The 26034-nt window shown below is 40.8% G+C and overlaps 2 protein-coding genes across 4 annotated transcripts; one reads left to right on the forward strand and one right to left on the reverse strand.

Moving 5' to 3' along the window:
- Positions 1-576: 576 nt before the first annotated feature.
- On the reverse strand, positions 577-10872 carry LOC105181630 (ras-related protein M-Ras). 2 transcript variants are annotated; one of them, XR_002162693.2, is made up of 5 exons: positions 10721-10872; positions 10115-10437; positions 9355-9671; positions 8975-9264; positions 577-2143 (listed from the first exon to the last, which is right to left on the reverse strand). XR_002162693.2 is itself a non-coding variant. In XM_019840668.2 (4 exons), exons 2-4 carry the CDS (start codon positions 10302-10304, stop codon positions 9175-9177), a joined length of 597 nt encoding a protein of 198 aa, XP_019696227.1. In that variant the 5' UTR covers positions 10305-10437; positions 10721-10872; the 3' UTR covers positions 7292-9174. The 2 variants fall into 2 exon arrangements, 1 of the variants encoding a protein (XP_019696227.1); XM_019840668.2 differs by lacking the exon at positions 577-2143 and having other exon boundaries at positions 7292-9264.
- Positions 10873-17839: 6967 nt separating this feature from the next.
- On the forward strand, positions 17840-22085 carry LOC105181631 (116 kDa U5 small nuclear ribonucleoprotein component). Of its 2 annotated transcripts, none has more exons than XM_011138524.3 (8): positions 17840-17972; positions 18252-18559; positions 18647-18918; positions 19057-19745; positions 19847-20076; positions 20215-20933; positions 21017-21297; positions 21488-22085. In XM_011138524.3, the coding sequence occupies exons 2-8, from the start codon at positions 18314-18316 to the stop codon at positions 21991-21993; spliced, it is 2943 nt and encodes a 980-aa protein (XP_011136826.1). In that variant the 5' UTR covers positions 17840-17972; positions 18252-18313; the 3' UTR covers positions 21994-22085. The 2 variants fall into 2 exon arrangements, with proteins under 2 accessions (XP_011136826.1, XP_011136827.1); XM_011138525.3 differs by having other exon boundaries at positions 17880-18007.
- The last annotated feature ends 3949 nt before the right edge of the window (positions 22086-26034 follow it).

Raw genomic sequence — 26034 nt, forward strand, 5'->3', positions numbered from 1 at the left:
ATATAAAATATATATATATATATATATGTATGTGTACAGAGTGCTAAATTTCAAACGTCAGTTGAAGGTCAACTTAATTTTTTTAAATAGAAAGACCAATTTTTTATTATATCTTCTTTTTCTACCAATTTGAACAACTTTTGTCTGAAACATTTTCTTATGTGTCTAATATTTTGTGAAATATTTAAGGAAGACTTGGTAACTTTTGCAACATTTAACTTACGATATCTCGCTAACTATTCGTCGAAAGAAAAAATAGTATTAGACTTTTTTACTTTATTTACTATCAAGAATATATTACTATAATAGTGCCCTAACTTTTGTTAATTTAATAATTTTGAAATTTCCAAAGGCCGATAAGTTTTCCTTAAATATTTCAAAAAATATTAGGCAAATAAAAAAATGTTTCAAACAAAAGTTGTTAAAATTAATTGGTAGAAAAAAGAGATATAATAAAAAATTGGGCTCTATATAGAAAAATCAAGTTGACCTTCAACTGACTTTGAAAATGCCCTCCAAATAAAAAACTGATAATGCCATTCTCTTTCCCCTTCGAAATCATGAAACACGTGTTTTAGCTTTTTTTAATATCTTTCGTAGTTTTCGAGATTTTTTACCTGTTACGCTTGAAATTTAGCACCCTGTATATATTTGTATATATTTGTATATAACTATCTCTTCTCTCAGGGCGGAGTGGAGGGGGAATTCTTGTTTTGTCCATTTTCAATTAAAATATATATACTTCTCATAGCTATATCTGTGCATAAGGCAATAACAGAATGTGTGTTTTAGAATGTGCGTGTGTGTGGGTGTATGTGTTTGTGATAAAATCTCCTCGCAGTTAATACTACTCATTCTCTTGCTATTTGTACGTATAGTCCATTTTTTCGTGTGCGTTCATTCTGTGTGATTCTTCATTTTGCGAGGACTTACAGATAGAGCGACGCATCCGCGCGTGCGACGCGACGCGAACGATGGTAATAGACAATAGCGGTAGCAGTGGTACAATAATAATAGTAATGAAATATCGGACGAACGACACAGTGCGATGTCCTAAGAAAACCATGTATCCTTGATCATTTATGACAGAGAAAGTCAACCGTTTTCCTCCTCGCGTACCTCGGTTGGCTTTTCAAGATGAAAACTCTCACAACCATCTGTTACAATTCTCTCTATCTCTCTCTCGTGTTCGGTATCACAATGCTTCGGTATATATTGACTACTTCATGGGTAATTTTTCTCTCTAATCCGCCTGTGGAAATCCGCGTGTGCTGTGTGTGTGCCTGTGTGTGTGTGTGTCACCGTGAACGCTATCGATTTTTTGCTCTCCAGGACCAATTCACCCTTCGCTGCCGCTCTCGTGCACGACACGAAGACCCGCATTAATAATTGTTACTTGAAACTTATCTCTCTTGCAAAGTGCATCTGAGTTTAGAGTCAGATCTGTTTTCTTTTTTCCCAGTAGAATCGTCCACGATGCACGTGACGTTGCCTACAGCCGCGATCCCATTAAAATTGAATTAAATTTCTCATCAAATCCCAAACTCAGGTGCCGCAAGTTTCAAACAATGATTAATACGAATATTAACACTGGTCTGGGCACTCGCTCCCGAATGTGTACGCGAAATGTACGAATTTCCCCCGCGATAGTTTCCTTCCAATTTACGATCTCCGTGGCGCAGCAGCAGCTCGTTGTCGTGAGCTTCGTCTCGTAAGCTTCCTGCATCGTCTAAACCCACGCGGGTCTTCGATTTCCTCACCTCAACTTGTAATCCTTCATCGGCAGGCAATGTGTACATGTGGAAAATATACGCGCCACGGCGCTGTTTACGAAGAGCGACAAATATAGATCGTGACAAGCGTACGCGTCCTCTCTTCCGCTGATAGACCATTCTCTCGTAAAAAGATTCTCCCGTTACAGCTTTAGCTTCCTCCGATCGATCGCTACTCGCGGGCGTGCTCCAATGTGACGGCTCGCCGAGGCTTTCGGATTTCGCAAAATAAGTTCTTGTGCCGGCTGGCAAGTCGTACCGTACGTGACTCAAAGTCTCCTTCTTGCAAAGAGTCGGGCTGATAATTAGCCGACTGGCAATAAAGTGAAATTACCAATTCCAAGACACATATCCGACTCTGGACATTGTTGCTGCGCACAACATAAAATGCGTTGAACGTTTAAATATTCGTAAAGAACTAAAGACTAAAATAATGAAGATACTCAAAAAAACAGATACATATTCCTGCATCACCATTATTAATTCCACGAAATTATACGTCATCCCCTATCACTATTTTATTGCGCGCAACCGTCGTTTGGCGATCAGCAAAATTACAATCGATAGAGAATCTCTTAATACTTACACACACGACGAAACGAATACATATGAGCTCTCTCTCTCTCTCTCTCTCTCCCCCCTCCCCTTCTCTCCCTGTTATTTTCATCGCCGACCACTGACGATTATACGCACACACCCACGCACAGACGCGCTCACGCGCTCGACTCGCGTCTCTATTGTTATAAATATGTACGGCCCTTTCAAAATTTCCATTTTTGGCATCGCTCGCGCGCCCGTAAGCGGGCCTCATCCGCCCACGCGCGGACACAATCCCGCCCAATGTTTTTCGCAGCCGAATTTAAATCGAGTACATGCACGCGTACACACACACACACACACACACACACACACACACACACACACGCATAGACACATGCGTACTCTTTCTCGTCCCTCTTCTTCTTTCTCTCTTTCTTCCTCGTGGACGGCAATATAAAACGTAGCTTTATTACAAACCGTGCGACACGCGAGGATCCTGAGTATCTAAAACTTTGAACGAGACACACACGCGACTTACACGGCTCCGTTCTCGTAAACATCGTCCGCCACCACTGCCCGATACGCTGATTAAACGTCTCTTCTTTTTACTCCGACTTTTACTTGGACAACCGTTTCCGTTTACGAGGATAATGACGGGGCATTCTCGCGGCGTGATGAAACCGAGTTCCTCTCGGCGCGATTTATGCATATCGTAAAATATACAATATTTCGCGCACGACGGCGGTACGCACCACGTGAGCGATGCACAAGTTCGAGAATTAAAAGTTTTGTGCTTTCTTTCTTTTTCTCCTTCTCTCCTTTTTCTTACTTTAGCCTTACGAAAGGAAGTGAACGCACTCGCGGCAAGACGCCTCCGATGAAGTAAAGAAGGACCACTGACCGATTGAGACCGAACGAGAAAAGACGTTCGAGGACTATTGTCATGGCTCCTTTCGCGTCTTCTCCTTCTCTTTTTCCGCTTTTCTCTTACAGAGCGCGATCCCGAGCTTGCGACGAGTAATCTCACGGCACGGAAATTCGCGAAAAGTTGATTCACGCGACTCGACGTTTCCAGTTAACGTTGACTAACTTCATTAGCGTGTTTGTATCCAAGAGGCCGTTGGGACGCGTGGTTTTTCCGATTGCGTAATAAGAAAAGAAGAAAAAGGCAAAAGGAAAGATTTAACCCGATCATGCAGTATTTCTCTCTATATCGATTCACATGTATAAATATCTATGCGGCACGTGTGTGTTGTTTAATAGAAATATTATTTTATATTCAAGGCAAGTAATTTATCTTCCTCGCTATCAGAATGTTGCGCATTTACACTTTATCTACATATACATATACATATACTATATACATACATACATATACATATATATATTAGAGATGTGCGAACTAATTCGAATCGAATCGAATCTAATGTAATTCGAATCCGAATCCCTATGATTCGAATCCGAATAATTCGAAAATTTCGAATCGTGAAAATTCGAATACGAATCAAATACATTAGCGTTTGCGCGCATTAACTACAAAACGGGTCATCTGGGCCTGTATGTTTGAACCCTTAACTTAACGTAATTAACTTAACTTATAATTAATAACTTAATTATAAATTACTTAAAAAATTTAAATACAGTATATTTTACTTTAAGATGATATTACAATATTAATATTCCCTTTCATATTAAAATCTGCCATCGTTATTTGCATGTTTAATAGTCATGTTACACTTTTTAATGATTCGATTCGATTCGAATTCGAATGAAATTTCATAGACTCGATTCAAATTCGATTTAATGATTCGATTCGATTCGACATAAAAATTCTTGATTCGCACATCTCTAATATATACATACATACATTATATATATATATATATATATATATATATATGTATATATATATATATATACTCTTATGTTTATTATTATCTTCATGTTTTTTCTCTCTCCCGAATGCAACGCAGAGAAAGATAGCAGCGCGAGCATTGAGCATGCATTTAGACTCTCACGTTTCGATCGGTCAACTGAATTTTACACGAGATATAAGCTCCGCATATAATAACGCTCCCTTTATGCGCTTAATATGAATGCATTAACTTTTACCATCGTGCGTTATGCAAGGCATTATGGGTCACTGCTTATATATTCGTCATTGAGTAATAGCTATTAACGTAATAGCAATTACGGAAACGGACGAATGAATTATTTATTAGATTTAGCTTCTCTCCGTATTGGGGCCGATCTCCTTGCCAGGCAACATTCGGCGGATGATCACGATGAGGATCGCGATACCCGCGACAAAACCGTAACGCGACAATTAATCGTACATGGTAAAACGTGTTTGTTACGTGCGGCATCTGTTTTCACGCGTGATGAAAAATCGTGACAGAAATAGAACGTCCTTGCATTGTGTAAAGCGAAAAAATCGAAAGAGAGAGAGAGAGAGAGAAAAAGAATATGAGAGAAGTCGTGCCGTTCACACCCGCGCGAAAGCTTCCCGATATTTTCCCAGAAATAACATACACGCTCCGGTCGGAGAGAGAGTGTCCAAATTTTTCCCAAAATAAATTATCCTACTATGACGTCAATTATCGTGTATATCGTGGAAACTCGTCCGTTTTTAACAGATAAAGTCAATGTGTTTTAATGGAATTACAGTAATAATAATTAATTGATTAATCAAGAGGTATAAATCGGTAATAATAAATCGGCATGTTATTACATGGGTCGAAATTACGGTATTAATTAATTTACTCATGATTAGTGTGGAAAATCCTTTTTCACACACACCAATCACGGAATCCGATAAAATAAAGAGAATACATAAAACATTTCGATCATTTACAATTTTTAATATTTATAATTCCTGAATATTTATATTCTTTTACATATTTTGAATTATAAAACGTATACACTTAAAGTGTATCATATGAGCTTCGTTGACAACGTAAAACCGAAACCAGAGAAAATCTTCAGCGTCGAAAGACGTTTTGAGACGCAGATCAAGTGAAGTGTGCTTGGATTTTCCATTCGGGATCGCGTGTTTAAAATCTTACGCCTCCTGATTAGTTTTTCCGACCGGAGTCGGCAATTTTTCGGGAAAATCCGGAAATCGCGCAAAATCCTACGAAATTTGTTTCAATCGTTGTGAGATAATTCGAGGTAATACTCAGCGCGGTCGCAATCGGGACTCTTACTTGCTGTGATTTGCGTTCTCGACCGCTTCGATGCGGTATTTGTGCCAGTACAGCGAATACACATAACATATAATCGCGAGTCTGCAGGCTCGCATGAGGGAAAAGTGCTCGAGAAAAGCGTAACGAATAGTACAACGAACGGGTGGAAAAACCGGTGTGGACCAGTGGAGCTGCGTGCAGCGGTAAGAATATTTCGCGAATGTAACGAGAAGATGGCTTGCGCGCGCGCGCAAATTACTTATTATATTATTGCATAATCAACATACGGATTACAATGCAGCTGCATGTGCCGCGCGTTAAACACGAGGAAGGTGCGAAGAGGTCACAACGTTTGCGTAAAGCATGAGGAATAATCCATATCGAGAGAGAGAGAGAGAGAGAGAGACCTTTCAACACATAACAGAAATTTATGCGCGTACACACAGAAGTGCTCTCTTAACCGTTTGAGTCACGCAATTAAGTGAGTGGTCGAATTCTCATAAAAAATCATGATTCTATACGGTTTTAGAGTCGCTGATTTCGAATCTGCCATCAGAATTTCGAAAAAATGCGATCCAAGATGGAAGACTTGAATATGGCGGCTTGAAAGGATATTTAGTTGACGACGTTGTATTATAACACAATCGTCTGAAGTCATAAAAATTGTGTGTGAAATGAGCATATATTTCCAAAAAAAACATGCTTACTATATACGGATGATTGTTACTTAGGAATAAATACACACTTATTTCACTGAGAAGACTGAATTCCTAGGTGAATTCTAATAGCAAATTCGTGTTTAGCACATCCAAGTTTATATAGAAACATATGTCGCTTCCTTTGCAAAGAAAAATCATCATTTGTCGGAATAATAATAAATAAATTATTTATAGCAAAATATTCGACAAATTTTCGAACTATTTGTGATTAATTCAAGACTATGAATGTAAAGAGAAAAACGTTGACAATTATCGAATTCCAATGCTATTCCACAATTTTTGTGTTTTTTTTTCAATATTTTGATGAGTTCATATCATGAAAAATACTATATAACACTATATATACTATATATACAATATAACAAAAATGTATCAACGGATTCGTAAGCGATTTAAAAAGAATAAATATAATATAGAAAACTGTTTTGTAGAAAAACAATACTTAAAATATCCACTTTTCAGCGTAATTCTACAAATTTCTGAAATTTAGCTTCAATATTTTGTTCATAACAAAAAGAATACTTTATCTTACCAAATTCTGTTAGCGGATTAGTAATCAGCGACCTCAAAAACATAACTTTAGGTGAAAGAAACGGTATGTTTATAGGGGATTCTTTTTCAGAAACGAATTTATTCTAAAAAATAATTTTTTTCATCTTAATTTGTTTATAACAAAGAAAATATAAACAATATTGATGAAATCAATGAACATTTATCACAATTAAATATTCAAATAGTGGATAAGCAAAAAAGAATCATTAAAATTGATGAATTCTATGAATCGAACATGAATGAATATACAATCGAAAAATAAAGAAAATATAACACGAGTCCCTGTGACGCAAAAGGTTAAACGACAGACTACGCAGATCCCCCTCATTACACTTCAACGCTAATCGTGAGCCATGACGTTATTTCCCTCTGGTGTACAGAAAGGTCTGATATATTCGCGCGTCGACTTTTTCAAGCGGCGACTTGAGGAAAGAGAAGGAAATGTCGAGTTGCGAAAATTCAATGTAACGAATTTTTAAACATGCATCGAATCGTATGAGATCTCCGTATATTAAATCAATTAAGCCATTAAATCGGGAATATCAAGAATAAAAATGAGTCACTTCTGATGCGATCGTAAGAATATACTCAAAGTAAACGACTCGACGCTAGAAGCTCTAGCTTCAAAATTGCTCAACGGACGATATAACGAAGCAAGACAACAATCGACTATGTTGCCTTCGAGTTATGTTGCCTCCAACCTGAACGCGAGCGAAAAGATAACTTGAATAGCCTCTGGTAATTTTGCTGTCCTCCGAATGAGCAACTACGGAAACTCCAAACGCAAATCCACATATTTAATACATCACCATGAATTATTTGGCGTCCGAATTATCTTAGGCGATAACGATCTGAAAACCTATGTAAACCTAATGCGAAGTGTCCCTAGAGAGAGAGAAACTAATGACAGTCGAAGAAACGCGTTGCGAGCTTCTTTTCAAATAATACAGTCGAAAATCAACGGCGCGATAGAAGCACGCGGTGCTCATTTGTGCTTTCGTCGTAATGAACCAAAGACAGTCTATCAACATAATACTATATGAGTCTCTTATATCAGACTTCTGGCCTGTACAAAAGTCAATAACTGGCGGAGGTAAATGTAGCGAAGGCGATACATTGCATCTCACCCGAGTCATCTTATTTTGCCGGATTCGCATAAATATAGCTTATTTGTGCACCAGCAGCCAGTGTGACCTTCGTTGACGAAAATGGGCCGTCAAATATTAACGATTAATTAATAGTGTGTGTAACGGTGATCGATAAAAACCGCGACTATAATCAAAAATTATTTCATAATTTCACTCCGTTCTCAGTCATGTTTGGCGATATTTTATGCGATCTAACGATCGTATCGATTGTTTTTAATTCTTCTCTTCCCTCGCACCATACAGTTTGTTACTTTTTGTCTCGCGTAAGACGTGAAATGATGCGCACAATATACTATCCCGTCTCTATCGATTACGCAAACAATTCGTAATAATATCGCTCCCCCTAAGTATGTCTAGCGTAGAAAAACGGGAGGGTTCGAGTCACGAAAGGACACACATTTAATGTGCTCGATCATAGAAAATGTGATAAATCGTGTGACGAGGGAACGTCCCGACTACGAGAGAACGGAAAAGCCCCTGACTGATGTGACGAAAATAAATACGCTTAAAGCTATACAAACGGCTACGTGAAAAGTGAGCTCGATACAAGGTGAGTTTTCGATATACGAAATCATTATAGTCATTTCATGACAAAGATCTCGCGGAGAAGTAAAAAACTCCTCTAATATTATGCGTCGTCCAATAAAAAACGCTCAATTCCATATTATTTTTTTTTCGATGGTAGAAAATTGATGTGTACGCGTGGCTAGAGACGTAGTCTCGATTTGTCATACGAGAGGATGAACAATCAAGGTCTCTAATTCGTTTTCTTCTTTTCTCTATTTCCCCCTCCCCCCCGGACTACCGATCAAATTAATCCAGTCAATCAGACTAAAGAAAGAAATCTCTAATCTCATTCTCGCGCGGTTGTACAGGCGCCGTAACTTTCGCGATTTTCCTTTTTCTCCTCCTGCTTTGCATTGGCACGCCTTCTGCGATGTCTACTTTCCATGTAGATTTTACGTTCGCGAAATACAGAAAAATATATTCCATAGTAGCACTGATCGTGGTACTACCGTGGTAACATGGAACAGAAGGTAAAAAACAGTCATAGATACCTATATATGTACTGGAGAAGAAGAGAATCGTTCTTTCCAAAGGATCTGCCGAAAGTTCAACGCGACGCGACAAGGACGCACTCTCTCAATCTCTCTCTCGAGGAAGTAATAGAGGCGTTGCGCGATTTTGGCTCGGCAACAACGTGGTCCTTGATCTCTGCGCGCGAGTTACACGTACACCTTCCATCCTTCCACGAGACTTACAAAATGTTACATTTTCTCGAGAGCCGTCGTTTCCTTTGATTCTTCTTCAATTCGTTTGGCGGTTGGTTTCTGATAGTGCGAATGACCTGGAAACAGACAGCTCGTGTCAATACAAACGATAGAAACAACGCGTAGCATGGCAGGTCTTGACAAATTCGTTGTTTGTCTTTCCTCACCTCGTGAAATGCGATGTCCACGTTTAATGGTGGATCTTTGGCAGAAGTTTCGATATAAGATATGCCCAGACGATAAGCCAATTCTCTTCCTTGTTCCTCTGTGACCTTCCTTAGATGTACCAGATCGACTTTATTGGCCACCAACAGCATAGGGTACACGTCCCTGTCCTTCACTCGTAGGATTTGAGTATAAAAATTGACGATATTTTGATACGACTGCTTGTCGGTCACAGAGTATACCAAAAGGAATCCGTCGCCTGTCCGCATGTACTGCTCGCGCATGGCACTAAATTCCTCCTGACCAGCTGTATCCAACACTACAAAGAAACACGAATACAGAAAAGTAAGTATTATTTGAAGAAAAGAACTGGCTGATGATAGAAGGATTTTAGTTGCTCTCTAAATTTTGAGATGAAATTTCACTCAGAAAATAAAGAGACATCTGAATCATTTGAATTCAAACAATTCTTCTCTCAAATAGGATAAATCTTCCATTGAATATTTTTATTCGAAATTAAAGAATATATCCAATGTACTTTACTGTTTTATAAGTATATATTTATCTTAATTAATTAAAATATTCATTCATATAGATTAAAAATCCATTCCAAGTTGGAATTAAATATTCGCTCCTCTGATACTAAATAATAATGTTTTCACTATCGCTTTGAGTGAATTCTCACTTGTTTGAGTAAGACTTGTACCCTAGAAATTTAAAGAGCGAGTGAACAAATAGATAATTTGTAGGAAGTAGATTTACCATCCAGAATGCACCACTGTTCGTCCACCTCTGTGTGTTGGATGTAACTATCCTCAATGGTCGGATCATAGTCAGCGACAAACAGTTTCTGAAAGTACTGTATAGTAAGGGCGCTCTTGCCAACCCCTCCATCTCCAACAACGACCAGCTTAAAGGTCATGAGGTTGTCATTGTTAGGAGGACGTGTCATTCCGCCTTTGAATCGCCTGTTCCTTCGCTCGCTATTTTTCCTGCGTCTACCTATCCTGCCAAATGTCTAATGTACCCTTGGCAGTGTAACCGCTACTGAGATAGCAAGTTGTTTCGTCGACACGACAAGTATCCTATGACATTCATGTAATATCCATTAGAATTCGTTGCACAATAAAAATGCGCAAGAGTTATCAATGGGAGCATCGGTATTTGTATAAAAAGAATTACGGACGAAATCACACGACGAAAAGGCATTGTCGACTGCGCGTGTGACAACATAAGAGCAAATTTCCGTTATCCGCTACGTCGATGCACTCATCGTTCCACGATCATTCATTCACGACAATTGACGCGGGACTATAATTAATTGTTCCATATGGCGAACAATCTTTCTAATGAACAGTTAAATCTCACCTTACATGATCCGCCACTCCTGCTTCTCGTGTTGGCAGCTGTCAGTCTGCGTACCGTGCGCACATACACACAAATGTGTGCGTGGGTAGTGTTTCGCACAACTGCGTTGTATAGGTGCGTGTACATGCATGTATATTTTTGCAATTACACGCACACAACGAACGCATACGCAAGTCGATGTAAAATATGCTGTAATACGCTGCAAACGAAGTGATATTAATATCGGGGAAAAAAGATCAGGCACGGAGAGAATAAAATGTTCAATACGTTAAGATGCTAAGAACGGAATTTATTTTAAATGTCTATTTAAAATAATATAGCGGATGCACAATTATTTATTCTCCTGATCAACTGTAGAATTTTATTAGCGAAAATAAAATAGATTGTCCGATCAGTCGTTGTCCGCTCAGTCGTTGAGTCATATCACTTGGAATATGTAAAGCATAGATTTTTCGTTAAAAAAATATTATACATTGTTAAAGAGATATAAGCCCAGACAACATACGGATATCCATTGGACGTCCGTTATATGTCCATTTTTTCTTCAAAATACGTCTATAAGATGTACGTTTGTCATAACTCCGGACATAGGACGTCCTACAGGTCCGATGTCCAAATAAAGGACATCCTTTTGTTACGTCCAATTTATGTCCACGGCCGTAAATTGGACATACGGACATAAATTGGACGTGAAACGTAAATCCATTGGATGTCCGGTGCTGTCTGGGAGTCGACCAATTGTCTATCGAGTTTTTATTTAATAATAATATGTCGGCTCATCCATTGTTCCATCGTATTGCTTAAAAATAAAAATCCGTCTGCCTTGCCGTTGAGTCATACCATATGCTCGTTTTTCTTTTTATTGAACAATAAAGGTCTATATAAAAGACATATAGTGCCGAGCCTATTTGGCACTAATTGTTTGACATATTATATATTATAATTTCATATTTTGTACAATGTGTATGCTTAAAAAATAAGGGGTATGTGCTCAATCCTTCGTTTAGGATGGTGGCGGCTCGTAGCGGAAACTTTGGAACTAATAAAAATAATGAGATAATTATAAAACGTGGTCTACAATGACAGTAAGCAGTAATGGAGGATTCACACTGCGCTCGATGTTCGATGTACGACGTCTGACATCCAATAGGAGAGTAGCTTTTCAATGGAGAATTCAATTCTCCATCGAAAATGCTGTTCTCCTATTGGATGTCGGACGTCGTACGTCGAACATCAGACGCAGTGTGAATCCTCCATAAGAAGTAAGCGTAAAGGCTTGTCTACAATAGCTGTAAAGGTCATTCTACAATACGCGTTGTAAATTGTAAGCCGTAAGAACTGACCAATTATAGCCGATTATTTTTGTAATAATAGACTGTGATTCGTCAATTCTTACGGCTTAGAATTTACGACACGTATTGTGGAATGACCTTAAGAGTTAGGGCCAGAGCACAGACTTCTGCATAACGCATAATACACAACACATAAAGGTCATTCTACAATACGCGTCGTAAGTTGTAAGCTGTAAGAATTGGCGAATCACAGTCGATTATTACAAAAATAATCGGCTATAATTGGTTAGTTCTTACGACTTACAACTTACGACACGTATTGTAGAATGACCTTAAGAGAATCAACCAATCAGAGTTCTTCATTTTTGTTCTGAGGAGGAAAATGAAGAACTCTGATTGGTTGATTCTCTTATGCGTTGTGCATTATGCGTTATGCAGAAGTCTGTGGCCCTAAAGGTCATTCTACAATGAGGTTGTAGTAGTATGCAGTAGAGAGTAGGTTGTAGGACGCAAGGCGTAGCGCGATTTCTTGAGGCCCATCTACAATGGCTGCAAGAATAAGGTTGTAAGCATAAGCAGTAAAGCCAACGGCACACGGTGCTTGTTTTCGTGCTGGATTGCTTGCTGGATGAAAATACTGCGTTCTGATTGGTGCATTTCCATCCATCTTCGAAAAAGTACCAATCAGAACGCAGTATTTTTATACAGCAAGCAATCCAGCACAAAAACAAGCACCGTGTGCCGCTGGATTTAGACAAATTTAGACGCGCATGCGCGCACACGGAGAAGTGTGATTGGTTATCTACTACGCCGTATGACGTATTCAATTCAATAGATGGCTCTGGGTATGTAAGCCACTGCTCCGACTCCACTCTCTGGTCAATGCCCTATGACGTATTTACGAAACCTGATTGTAGATGAGCCTGGTTATAAGAAATCGCGCTACGCCTTGCGTCCTACAACCTACTCTCTACTGCATACTACTACAATCTCATTGTAGAATGACCTTTACAGCTTTACTCTTACAGCTAATGTAGACGAGCCTTAAAAGCGTGGTCTACAAAGGCAATAAGCAGTAAGAAGTAAGCATAAGCGGTAAGAAATAAACCAATCACAGTCGATTATGACAAAAATAATGAACTGTGGTTGGTCCATTTCTTACTGTTCACGCTTTCTTCTTACTGCTTAAGGCCATTGCACGTATAAAAGTTTTAGTCATAACCGTAAGTCCGTAAGCAAATTGACCAATCACAATTCGTATATTTCGAGATGCTGGATTGTGATTGGTCAATTTGCTTACGGTCTTACGGTTACGACTAAAATTTGTTTACGTGCAATGGCCTTAAAGGTGCCAATACATGGGAGCGTCGAGCGTCGAGCGTCAAAGCGTCCAACTAATCAGTTTTTCATTTCTTATTTCACAGATAAAAATAAGGAACTTTGATTGGTTGGACGCTTTGACGCTCGACGCTCGACGTTCCCATGTATTGGCACCTTTACGGTCATTGTAGACCACGCTAAAAACGTGGTCTACAATGACAATAAGCAGTAAGAAGTAAGCGTAAGCGGTAAGAAATAAACCAATCATAGTTGATTATGACAAAAATAATCAACTGCAGTTAGTCCATTTCTTACTGTTCACGCTTACTTCTTACTGCTTGCGGCCATTGTAGACCACGCTAAAGGCCATCACACAAAGAAATTAACGTAAGCAGTAAGCAAATCGACCAATCACAATCGAAATTTAAGGACGCCATTTTAAAACTTACGAGAATAATTGATTGTGATTGGTCAGTTTCTTTATTGCTTACGCTTACTGCTTACGTTCATTTGTGTATGATGGGACAAGAGCACAGGCTTTTGCATAACACATAATACATAACGCATAAGAGAATAAACCAATTAGTTTTTTTCATTTCCCTCCTCAGTGGTACGATTCTGTAACTCGTTATTGGAGTTAACGACAGTTTCGTTATTGTTGCGCAGCTTTTCTACGGTATACAAAAGCTGCGCAACGATAACGAAAGTGTCGTTAACTCCAATAACAGGACAGAAATGAAGAACTCTGATTGATTCTCTTATGCGTTATGCAGAAGTCTGTGCTCTGGCCCTTAAGGCTCGTCTACATTAGCTGTAAAGGCTCATCTACATTAGCTGTAAGAGTAATACCTCGTCTACAATAGAAGTCATAGAGTCGTAAGACGTACAAATTGACCAATCGCGGTCGATTATTTTTCTCTTACCGGACTATGATTGGTCAATTTCTACGATTTACGACTCTACGACTTCTATTGTAGACGAGGTATAAGGCTGTAAGGTTGTAAAACACGAAATGAAATATTTTCATTCGCTGACAGCTTACGTTACAGCCTTACAGCCTTAGGGCCAGAGCACAGACTTCCGCATAACGCATAATACACAACGCATAAAAGACCAATCAACCAATCAGAGTTCTTCATTTCTGTCCTGAGGAGGGAAATGAAGAAAACTAATTGGTTTATTCTCTAAAGCCTGCGGCACACGGTGCTTGTTTTCGTGCTGGATTGCTTGCTGGATGAAAATATTGCGTTGTGATTGGTATATTTCCGAAGATGGATGGAAATGCACCAATCGTAACGCAGTATTTTCATCCAGCAAGCAATCCAGCACGAAAACAAGCACCGTGTGCCGCTGGCTTTATGCGTTATGTATTATGTGTTATGCAAAAGCTCTTGCCTATACTCTTAAGCGTAGTCTACAATGGCCGTAAGCAGTAAGAAGAAAGCGTGAACAGTAAGAAATGGACCAACCACAGTTGATTATTTTTGTCATAATTGACTGTGATTGGTTTATTTCTTACCGCTTTCTTACGCTTACTTTTTACTGCTTGCTGCCATTGTAGACGACGCTTTAGACGAGCCTTCAAAGGTCATTCTATAATACGTGTCATAAGTTGTAAGCTGTAAGAATTGGCGAATCACAGTCAATTATTACAAAAATAATCGGTTATAATTGGTCAGTTCTTACGGTTTACAACTTACGACATGTATTGTAGAATGATCTTCATAGGTCATTTAAGCCTGGTCTACAATACGTGTCGTAAGTTATAAGCTATAAGAATTGGCGAATCACAGTCGATAATTACAAAAATAATCAGCTATAATTGGTTAGTTCTTACGGCTTACAGCTTACAACACATATTGTAGACCAGGCCTTAGCTGAATATTTAGCCGAGACTCGAACCACATTTAGCTGAGCTCGAATTAATAGAGCAGTCAGTTTGTTTTTAAATAACGGATCTAAAAACATTGACCCGTTATTTGCGTGTATGTAGGGTCAAATAACAGTCTTAATTTAGCTGAGACTCAAACCATATTTTAATCGAGACTCGATCTACAGTACAGATTGTTCAAATAAGGCCCAGTTGCACCAACATTATTTTATTTTGGTTTTAAGTGAGACAGAGATATATCTGTATTTATTTAGTAGGAAAGATAAAGATAGCCTAAGAGATATAAGAAACAGACTCCTTATTTTACATTATTTACATTATTTAATATTAAGTGCTATTTAATATTTAATAAATCGGAAATACTATTTGTAACAACTTTAATAATATCAAATAAAAAAGTTATTGTTTAGTAAACAATAATCAATTTTGTAAGATAATAATGGATGAATGGTGTGTGACCTTATCCCTAGTAGTACAAGTCAATGGTTGCGTTCAGAAAACAAAGCGCTCACTGAGCGCTTAGTAACTATTGGTCCTTACTGTTATACCTCTATACAATAGAAGTCAAAGGGTCCGTTCCGTTTCACGCATCGAGCGCATTAACTGCATCGAGAACCGTTCCGTTTCAGCTAATGCGTGCATTGGTGGCGTATAGAATTCCCTGGAATCCCCCCACCTCTATCGCATTAAGCGCACATCAGCTACTACAGCTCGGACTAGAAGCAGTTGATGCGGGCATGCGCAGATTAGTATTTATAATCTTTTATATAACCCTATTTAAATACTGACAACGTGACGTGACGACTGATATATTTAACGTACCGATATTTTTTTATTTTAAACATACAGATAATCACAGATACGTACAATGAACAAAGTCGACAAAGTTGAATTCCCCGTATTAATAGATAACGAAATAATCACTATGTTTCTCGAAAAAGAGATCGCGTTAAGAGCATCGAAAGGTAAAATTGAAATTTTAAAATTTTAGAAACAATTCAATTGTATTTTTAAATTAATGCATGTGTGTGAATATTTTTCTACAGATCAAGATTTCTTGATAAAATATAGACTCACTACTACTACTGCTACTACTGCTGCTATTTCTGTTGTCATCATTCACTAATGAAAATAAGGCTATTGTTGTCAATGTTTCGATGTCCATTGTGACCATGGTAGCATAGAGCGCAGCGAACGATTTTAAGGTAAAACATACGTTATACTCTGAACTAGCGAAGCACATATTGCCCATGGCCGGAGACACAAAAGTAGGATTATCGTTACCCGAATACAACGCTATTAATCCGTTGATTTCTTCGATGATGTGCCGTAGTTTGTAATAGGCGTCCAACGGCGCCTCCTTTTTCCTTTCACATCAAACGCATCAAAAGTCGTTCCGTTTCTAAAAGCACATAGGCGCATTAACGAAAACGGAACAATATCATTGCGCGTAACGCATTGGTTGCGATCGATGCGCTCGATGCGTGAAACGGAACGCAGCCATAGAGTCGTAAGTCGTACAAATTGACCAATCGCTGTCGATTATTTTTCTCTTACCGGACTATGATTAGTCAATTTCTACGACTTACGACTCTACGACTTTTATTGTAGACGAGGTATTAGATCCTTACATTAAAGGTCATTCTACAATACGTGTCATAAGTTGTAAGCCGTAAGAATTGGCGAATCACAGTCGATTATTACAAAAATAATCGGCTATAATTGGTCAGTTCTTACGGCTTACAACTTACGACACGTATTGTAAGGCTCGTCTACATTAGCTGTAAGAATAAGGCTGTAAGGTTGCAAGACACGAAATGAAATATTTTCATTCGCTGACAGCTTACGTTACAGCCTTACAGCCTTACTCTTACAGCTATTGTAGACGAGCCTTTAGAATGACCTTCAGACCAATAAAGGCCATCATAGAAAAATTTTAACCGTAACCGTAAGGTTGTAAGAAAATTGACCAATTACAGTCGATTCATTCTCTTGTGACATTATAATAATCGACTGTGATTGGTCAGTTTTCTTACAACCTTACGGTTACGGTTAAAATTTGTCTACGTGTAATGGCCCTAAAGGCTCGTCTACAATAGCTGTAAGAGTAAGGCTGTAAGGCTGTAACGTAAGCTGTCAGCGAATGAAAATATTTCATTTCGTGCCTTGCAACCTTACAGCCTTACTCTTACAGCTAATGTAGACGAGCCTTAACGTTGACGAATTAAGCTAAGACTCCATGCATGCGGTGAACTGCGGCAAACGGTTGCGGTGACCAATCAGGAGGGAGGCGCAAGTCCGGTTGCGGCAAGCTCCGGCATGCGTCTGTCTCCTGATTGGTCACCGCAGCCGTTTGCCGGAGCTCACCGCATGCATGGAGTCTTAGCTTTAGCTTTATTCAACCGTTGTGTAACCGTTGTGTTTTCTGAACGCAACCATTGGTTGCGTTTAGAAAACAAAGCGCTCACTGAGCGCTTAGTAACTATTGGTCCTTACTGTTAGATCCTTACATTCAGACCAATAACGTTGACGAATTACTCAACCGTTGTGTAACCGTTGTGTAACCGTGTGTTTTCTGAACGCAGCCAATAATTTGGTCTGTTCTTTTTAGCTGCACTACTGAACTGGTGCAATAAGTTAAAGTGAGAAAAAATATAGTTGTCTCATTCTAACTTATCGCACTAGTTCCGCAGTGCAGCTGAAAAGAACAGACCAACTATCAAACGGACGCTCACAGCACGACTCACCGGTAAGACAAATACCGAAATTTGAGATAAATTGTTAGTAAGTAAATAATAATTATGATTTATGTTACTTTATTATTTATTACTGTCTTTCTTTTTTTTTATCGAGGAATAGAGAATTGTTTATACATTAAATAAACATGATTATTGTTCACGAGACAGAATTTTAGGCTATGTTTATGAAGCTCTGAAGCACAATTTCTTGAAATAAATAGTTTTATGTATTTTGAACAAACGTAGTGGTTAAAAGAGGAAAGACATAATATACAAAATTGTTTAATCAGATTGCAGAAAGTACTATTCCTAGAACAAAGTTCGAAAACTAAAGTTTTACAAATATTTTAAAATGGATGCTGATCTGTATGACGAATTTGGAAATTATATTGGTCCTGACTTGGCATCAGAGAGTGAGGATGAAAATGAATATGGCAATGTTGGTGATGACACTGAGGATAGAGAACGGTCAGATGAAGAAATGGAAGAGGACAAAGATGAATCTCGGGAACATGCGGACCAAGGTTCCTCTATGGCAGTTGTATTACATGAAGATAAACGATACTATCCCAGTGCATTAGAAGTTTATGGACCAGAGGTAATAAAGCCACACCATATAATTTCTTTTTTATAGAAACTAGTTTGTTATTCATAATAAGCATATTTTTTATATGAATATTTTTAGGTAGAGACACTGGTACAAGAGGAGGATGCTCAGCCATTAGACAAACCACTGATAGCTCCCACTAGGAAACCAAAGTTTCAAATCAAACAACAACAGCTCCCAGATACAACATACAGCATTGAATTCTTGGCAGACATGATGGATGCGCCACATCTAATTAGAAATGTGGTTCTACTAGGACATCTTCATCATGGCAAGACCACTTTGGTAGACTGTTTAGTGCGACAAACACATCCCTATTTACACAGTGTGACAGATGAGAAGCCACTGAGGTATTGATAGAAGTACACAGCAATATAATATACTGTTATTAAACAAATTATTAGAACAGAATAGTAACAGAATAGTAGATCAAATACAATTATCAAATGAATATTGGGACATGCACTTATCTATATCTACATTGTCAGGTACACAGATACTTTATTTACGGAACAACAGAGAGGTGTCTCCACAAAGGCCACTCCTGTAACATTGTTGTTGCAAGACGTGAAGTCTAAGTCATACCTTTTGAATATATTCGACACACCAGGTCACGTAAATTTCTCTGACGAAGCGACGGCGGCAATCCGGCTGTCGGATGGCGCGATACTAATTGTCGACGCGGCTGAAGGCGTGATGCTCAACACCGAACGCCTTCTGAAACACGCGCTTCAAGAGAGACTTGCTCTGACGGTCTGCATCAACAAGATAGATCGTCTCGTGCTGGAACTGAAGCTGCCGCCGTTGGACGCCTATTACAAACTACGGCACATCATCGAAGAAATCAACGGATTAATAGCGTTGTATTCGGACAACGATAATCCTACTTTTGTGTCTCCAGCCATGGGCAATGTGTGCTTCGCTAGTTCAGAGTATAACGTATGTTTCACCCTAAAATCGTTCGCTGCGCTCTATGCTAGAAGCCATCCTGGACTAAACGCAAACGAGTTCGCCAAACGACTCTGGGGTGATATCTATTTCAATCCTAAGACGCGCAAATTCACCAAGAAACCGCCGCACAACACGGCACAACGAAGCTTCATCGAGTTCATCCTGGAGCCTTTGTACAAAATATTTGCGCAGGTCGTGGGCGATGTAGACACGACCTTACCTGATGGTAAACTCTTCCTCTTTTTTTCCTTATCCTTTCTCTCGTTCGCCATAACTTGCAGTGATCGTAAGAGATCAACGCCTACAGTTCAAATCATGTTCCTACAGTTCTAGACGAGCTGGGTATACGATTAACATCCGAGGAGATGAAGATGAACATACGCCCGCTGTTGAGACTCGTCTGCACGCGGTTCCTGGGAGATATGTGCGGCTTAGTCGACATGTGCATCACTCACGTACCTAGCCCTCAATCGCACGCACCCACCAAGGTGCAGCACGTCTATACTGGCCCGATAGAATCCCCACTCGCGCAGGACATGGTTAATTGCGACCCAGATGTAAGTACTTCGACCAAAGCCTCAATAGTGACAAGTTATTTAAGTAACATAACGTTCGCGTAACTTAACCTTAGCGATCATAATAATAAATTTCACGTGCATAGTAACAAATGTGAAAAGTAACAAATCATTTTGCAGGGAAGATTAATGATCCACAGTACAAAGATGTATCCCACTGAGGACTGCACGCTATTCGTGGTACTCGGCAGAGTGATGTCCGGCACGTTGGAAGCGGGTCAGCGGGTTCGCGTGCTGGGAGAAGCGTACTCTCGCACAGACGAAGAGGACTCGCGCGTCCTTACGGTGGGCAGGTTATGGATTAGCGAAGCACGTTATTCGATCGAACTGAGCCGAGTGCCTGCGGGTAATTGGGTACTGATAGAGGGAATTGATAGGCCGATCGTGAAGACCAGTACTATCACAGACCTTGACAACTCCGAGGAGCTGCACATCTTCCGGCCGCTCAAATTCAATACGCAGAGCGTCATCAAGATCGCCGTTGAACCGGTGAATCCATCTGAATTGCCCAAGATGTTAGATGGACTGAGGAAGGTGAACAAGAGCTATCCTCTATTGGGCACACGCGTGGAGGAGAGTGGCGAGCACGTGGTGCTGGGAACCGGCGAGCTCTATTTGGACTGCGCAATGCACGACCTGCGTCGCATGTACTCTGAGATCGACATCAAAGTAGCTGATCCCGTGGTCGCGTTCGCAGAAACAGTGGTGGAAACCAGCTCTCTCAAGTGCTTCGCCGAGACGCCCAACAAGCGGAATAAGCTGACAATGATAGCGGAGCCATTGGAAAGGGGTCTCGCGGAAGACATAGAAGCCGAGCACGTCCGTATCACGTGGAACAAGTAAGTAGTGTTCAGCTGCTGTTATGCAGCTGTTGCTGCGATGGATTCAGTCAGCATTACATGAACGTCTTGATTTCTTTCAGAAAGCGGCTCGGAGAGTTTTTCCAAACGAAGTACGACTGGGACTTATTAGCGGCCCGTAGTATATGGGCCTTCGGTCCAGATTCTACAGGTCCTAATATTTTAGTCGACGATACTCTACCTTCCGAGGTGGACAAGACGTTGTTGAACAGTGCACGTGACGCCATCATCCAAGGCTTCCAATGGGGAACTCGTGAGGGACCATTATGTGAAGAGCCCATTCGGAATGTGAAATTCAAAATTCTCGATGCGGTGATCGCACAAGAGCCCTTACATCGTGGAGGTAATTACTTCAGCATTAGCACAGTATAGTAGAGAATATAAATAACGGTATAAACATAAAGCGTGCGCGTTGAACTTGGTAAAAGGATCGAAATCGAAACGTCGAAGTGATCAATGATTCGTAGAAAGGAGCAATAAGTTCCGACAATGCAACTTTTATAACGTGCGTATCTTCTCAATCTCGTCCTCAGGTGGCCAGATTATTCCCACTGCTCGGCGAGTAGCGTATTCTGCATTCCTTATGGCTACTCCCCGTTTAATGGAGCCCTATCTATTCGTCGAAGTGCAAGCTCCTGCGGACTGTGTTTCTGCGGTTTACACAGTCCTGGCAAAACGACGTGGTCATGTGACACAAGATGCACCAGTACCAGGCAGTCCTCTGTACACAATCAAGGCATTTATACCAGCAATCGACAGTTTCGGCTTTGAGACAGATTTGCGGACACACACTCAAGGACAAGCGTTTTGCCTATCGGTCTTTCACCATTGGCAGATCGTACCTGGAGACCCTCTGGATAAGAGCATCACTATCAGACCTCTGGAGCCTCAGCCAGCCACCCACTTAGCCAGAGAGTTTATGCTGAAGACACGAAGGCGCAAAGGTCTATCCGAGGACGTCTCCATCAACAAATTCTTTGACGATCCTATGCTGCTAGAATTGGCAAGGCAGGACGTACTCCTGAATTATCCTCTTTAATTTAAATTAATCTAGAATTCATATGTGTAAGTTAATAATTTGTGTATAAATTTTACATAAATCTGTATAGCAAACTCACATGTAAAATATGTGATTAAAAATTAAATTTTTTGTTATCAAGAAAACCACGCATTTCCCACATAATTCCAAAACATTGTTTCCGCACTCCTCACATCAGTAAATGATCGCAACGCCTGTGAAAGAATCATTTTAACATAATACAACTACAATTGCATATGTGTATGTGATCTGAAAATATCTTCCAGAGAATATAAAGTACTCGAGAGTACTTTTAGTATAAATAATTTCACAACTAAAATCCAACTCCAAGATTTGTTTTCAAATATCAGTATTTATTAATGTTTTCTACATCAACTATATCATAACATGAAATTTTTATATTTGCTAGAAAAATATTCCGTATGATTTAGCGATTTTGTAAATTTAATCGAATTAACGTGAAATTAATATTAATCAGTTTATTATAGCTATTCACGAAATTAAGAGAGCACTGTCACAATTTTTCGATTTCATTCTTTAAATATGGAAATCGACCAACACGAGGTTTAACGAGACTTATTTCTCTTTAATAACTCTTTGTTAACAAATTCGAGATTATATCATTGCGATTATCATTTATTTATATATATTTATTTGTACATTGTATTAATTTATGTTGAAAACCGTTATATATACAGGACATTGCATAAAACATCAACATGCATCACCGTTACGAAGGCGATTGCTTATTCGCTCCTTTCGTTTAAATTCGCCCCATAAATCACAAGTGGAGATCGTGTCTTTCCCCATGTACCCTCCCTCCTCCCCCCCCGTTTCTCTCCTCGCAGTCGTCTCATTGTCCACACAAATCCGGCCTACAAACCAGAAGCGACCTTCCCCTCTCATTCCACACACCCTTCCTGACGTCCCTTCTCGTTTTTATGCCCCTTTCACCGCTCCCCCCACTCGTTATCTTTCAAACCGGATTTAACACCGCGGCCAAATCCGCCAATTACGCAAGCCACGATAAAGATCGGAGAAGGACAAAGCCAGCGTTCGCGTGGGTCGAGACGGCGGCCATATGCAGCCTCATGAAGCGTATCGATAATTTTCTCGACAGAGTACAACGTCACGAAAGTCTCCGACGCGAACGTCGGACTTCGTGCCGAGTATTCCAACAGTGGCTACGTTTCACTATTCACTGCCAGTACTGAAAATACATAGTTCGTGTCACGAATACTATAGATTTTTAGTGCTAGCAGTGAATATCGGAACGCAGCCAGTATCGTGTCTACGTCAAGAATTAGAATTTCACGAACGAGACTTGTTCTCATTGGTCGGATGCAAATCAAACCGCATTCCCGATACATAGCCACAGTACCAACAGACCTGTTCTTTTAGCCGAACTAGTTTTTTTTAGCTGAACTTTTAGCTGCACCGGAACTTTGGTCCATCTCCCTTCGACGCTATTACATACCTATATTATCGATTACCGGCTCGTTTCGTTCTAAAAAGATCAAAAGTGCAGACTAGCCGAGCCGTAAAGAATAGGTCCAATCTCGAATCCGCGACCGTTCGATATCGATCGAGTTCGCCTTCACTCTCGACGAGCGTTTCGCAACGCATCCCGATGGAAGAATCTGTTCCTAAATCATCGCCGGGGAGCGCAATCTCAGCGAGCTTTCGAAAGATCGATCGAAGTGAAAGTACTCCCCGGCTTTCCCTCATGAGTGGCCGCAGTGCACGAAGTCGTTGGTGCACGGGAGAAGATGAAACGCGTTCGAGACAGGGCTAGAACGTCGAGATATATCCCGACGGCAGCGGAGCCGGCGCGCAGCCGCGCGCTTGCGCGCGCACGTAGCAGGCGGAGTCGCAGTTGCGCGTCGGCAGAGGGCGGGGACGGTGGCCGGGCTTAGGCGCCATTTTAACGGGCCGGCCGTGGCTACACGTTCGTTCATAGGGCAGAATCGTGCACGCCCGATCGAGGTGGCGCGCGCGCGCGCGTCACGCCGTTTCGCTTCGGCGACGACTTCCAGAGCCGACGCTATCGCGGTGGTGGCGGTGGCGGCGACGAAGTTGCCGATCGATCAACGTCTACGCTCTCACTGTCTCTCTCTTTCCCTTTTGCAGCGTCGTCCCCTTCTGCCTCCACGCTCTATCTCTCTCGTCCGCCTCTTTTTCGCCGCGCGCTGGCCGTGGGCGCGTCGGAAGCATCTCTTGTTTGTCTTTACGTGCACGATTGCGCTGACGACGCGGCTCGCTCATCATCTCCCGCCCGAGGTATACGAATATGATATCTAATTAGCAGTAACTGTTAGTCTTATTCGGCCTCAGATTTGGAGAAGCATCGCCGAACGTCGAACAAGTGAGAAGGAAGCCATGATGGAATTCCTTAGCATGATGCAAACGGATGAGTCGAGAAGCGTACTGCGCTTCGACGAGAATAAATGTATGATTTGATGATTGCGATTTGTAATTTGCATGCAACTTGCGTAAGCGACTCGCTAGGCGCTTATCGTTCAGGCGTGAGTAGGTCGTGATCTCCGCTCACGTTAGGAGCTTGATAGTGAGCCGATTCATTCGGACATATTGTTTCTCACCTTTATTACTGGCCATTAGCGACACACATTGGTGAGAGGTGGAGTTGAGTCAACCTCTAATCCTAGCTCTCGCGTAACCTATCATTATTGTTAAGCGATCGTTCGACGGATAGACCATTCAAATTGCCAGATAGATTTAGAATTTTAAACATTATCGCGATCACCTTGTCGGAAAAGACAATCTATAAAGAAAGTCCGAACTCGTAAATTTCTCTTTCGAGTAACATTTATTCGTGAAATCTCGATATTTCAGTCACAAGGGAGAAGCGGCGGCCATTTTGCGAATATATCGTCCGATTTTAACCGATGAAGTTGTCCCCCTGCTATTCTAGAAACTTCAGAGCGATTCGGCCGATCTAACCTAACCTATACGGCTGCATGAAAATACCAACGCTGTCTGTCCGTAAGTTCGTTAAGTTAACTTGCGCGAACGTTAACAAGCGATGAGCGAAATGAAACGACGTTGGTCCGCTACATCGCATTTCACGAGCTCTTTGTCGAAGATGAACGATAGTCGTGACGTGGCCCAAATGGCGTCGCCAAGGAGTTCGCTCGATACGCCCTAACCTCTAACCCTAGCTCTCGCGTAACCTACTCGGATTTTGGCGGCGATATTTGTCGATATTACTCGTTAATAAAGCGTCATGCAGAAGAAATAGCCACGGTGATGTTCGCGAAGTAGCCGCCGCTTATCCGGATGCTATAATCGTACGAGGGAATTGCGTTACTCCGCCGCTGTGTAATTACACGCACGCGGAGTGTTCCTAGTAATTTCAGATAACAATTAATAATATCGTCTCGCTCCGTTATGCGATAACGATGAAGTGCGAGCAGTGTGCGAGCGAGAGGTTTCAATCAACCTAATACGCTCTCACACTGACCGCTCACGCGCTAATCACTCAACAACTAGAAAAATTCAATCTCGAGGCGACGCGACGTTGGCGCGATGCGACAGAATGCGACGGATATATCGCGAGCATGGCACCATCGGCGCTTTGAATAATAATAACGACTCTGCGGACATTCGTCCTACATTGGTTTGCACGCAACGCGACCGAGTTTCTACTAATTATCGTACGTCGCCCCGATGCGCCGCGTCGTTGTTGCAGCCGCTTCCGATCGCACGAGCGTGGTATTTCTTCCGACCTTAACGACGCGCATTTCGACCGCTGACTTTCGTCAAACTGAGTAACAATGGAGACGCGCTCGCTGTCTCCAGTGTTACATTCAAGCAGACAATTGAATCCCTCTATCTCTCTCTATCGCGCAGGTGGCGTAATTCGACGAGTACCGAATCATCCATCACCGAGCCGTCGTTCCATGTTCTCAACGAACCGATAACGAGTCAACGAGTCTTCACTTTTACGTTCATTAACGCCCGGAAGAATAAGGTAAAGTTGTCGCGGTTGTAAACGAAGCACGTATCTATGCTGATCGATAT

This window comes from Harpegnathos saltator, unplaced genomic scaffold (genome assembly GCF_003227715.2).
Source record: "Harpegnathos saltator strain DR-91 unplaced genomic scaffold, Hsal_v8.6 scaffold8, whole genome shotgun sequence".
In the NCBI taxonomy this organism is placed as follows: Eukaryota; Metazoa; Arthropoda; class Insecta; order Hymenoptera; family Formicidae; genus Harpegnathos; species Harpegnathos saltator.

Coding starts and splice junctions, on each gene's coding strand:
- LOC105181631 (XM_011138524.3), top strand. CDS start 18,314: ATGGATGCTGATCTGTATGACGAATTTGGAAATTATATTGGTCCTGAC. Junction 19,746..19,846: donor AGACACGACCTTACCTGATG/GTAAACTCTTCC, acceptor ATGTTCCTACAG/TTCTAGACGAGCTGGGTATA. Junction 21,298..21,487: donor AGAGCCCTTACATCGTGGAG/GTAATTACTTCA, acceptor TCTCGTCCTCAG/GTGGCCAGATTATTCCCACT.
- LOC105181630 (XM_019840668.2), bottom strand. CDS start 10,304: ATGACACGTCCTCCTAACAATGACAACCTCATGACCTTTAAGCTGGTC. Junction 9,672..10,114: donor ACAGTGGTGCATTCTGGATG/GTAAATCTACTT, acceptor GTTTCTTTGTAG/TGTTGGATACAGCTGGTCAG. Junction 9,265..9,354: donor TGGACATCGCATTTCACGAG/GTGAGGAAAGAC, acceptor GTCTGTTTCCAG/GTCATTCGCACTATCAGAAA.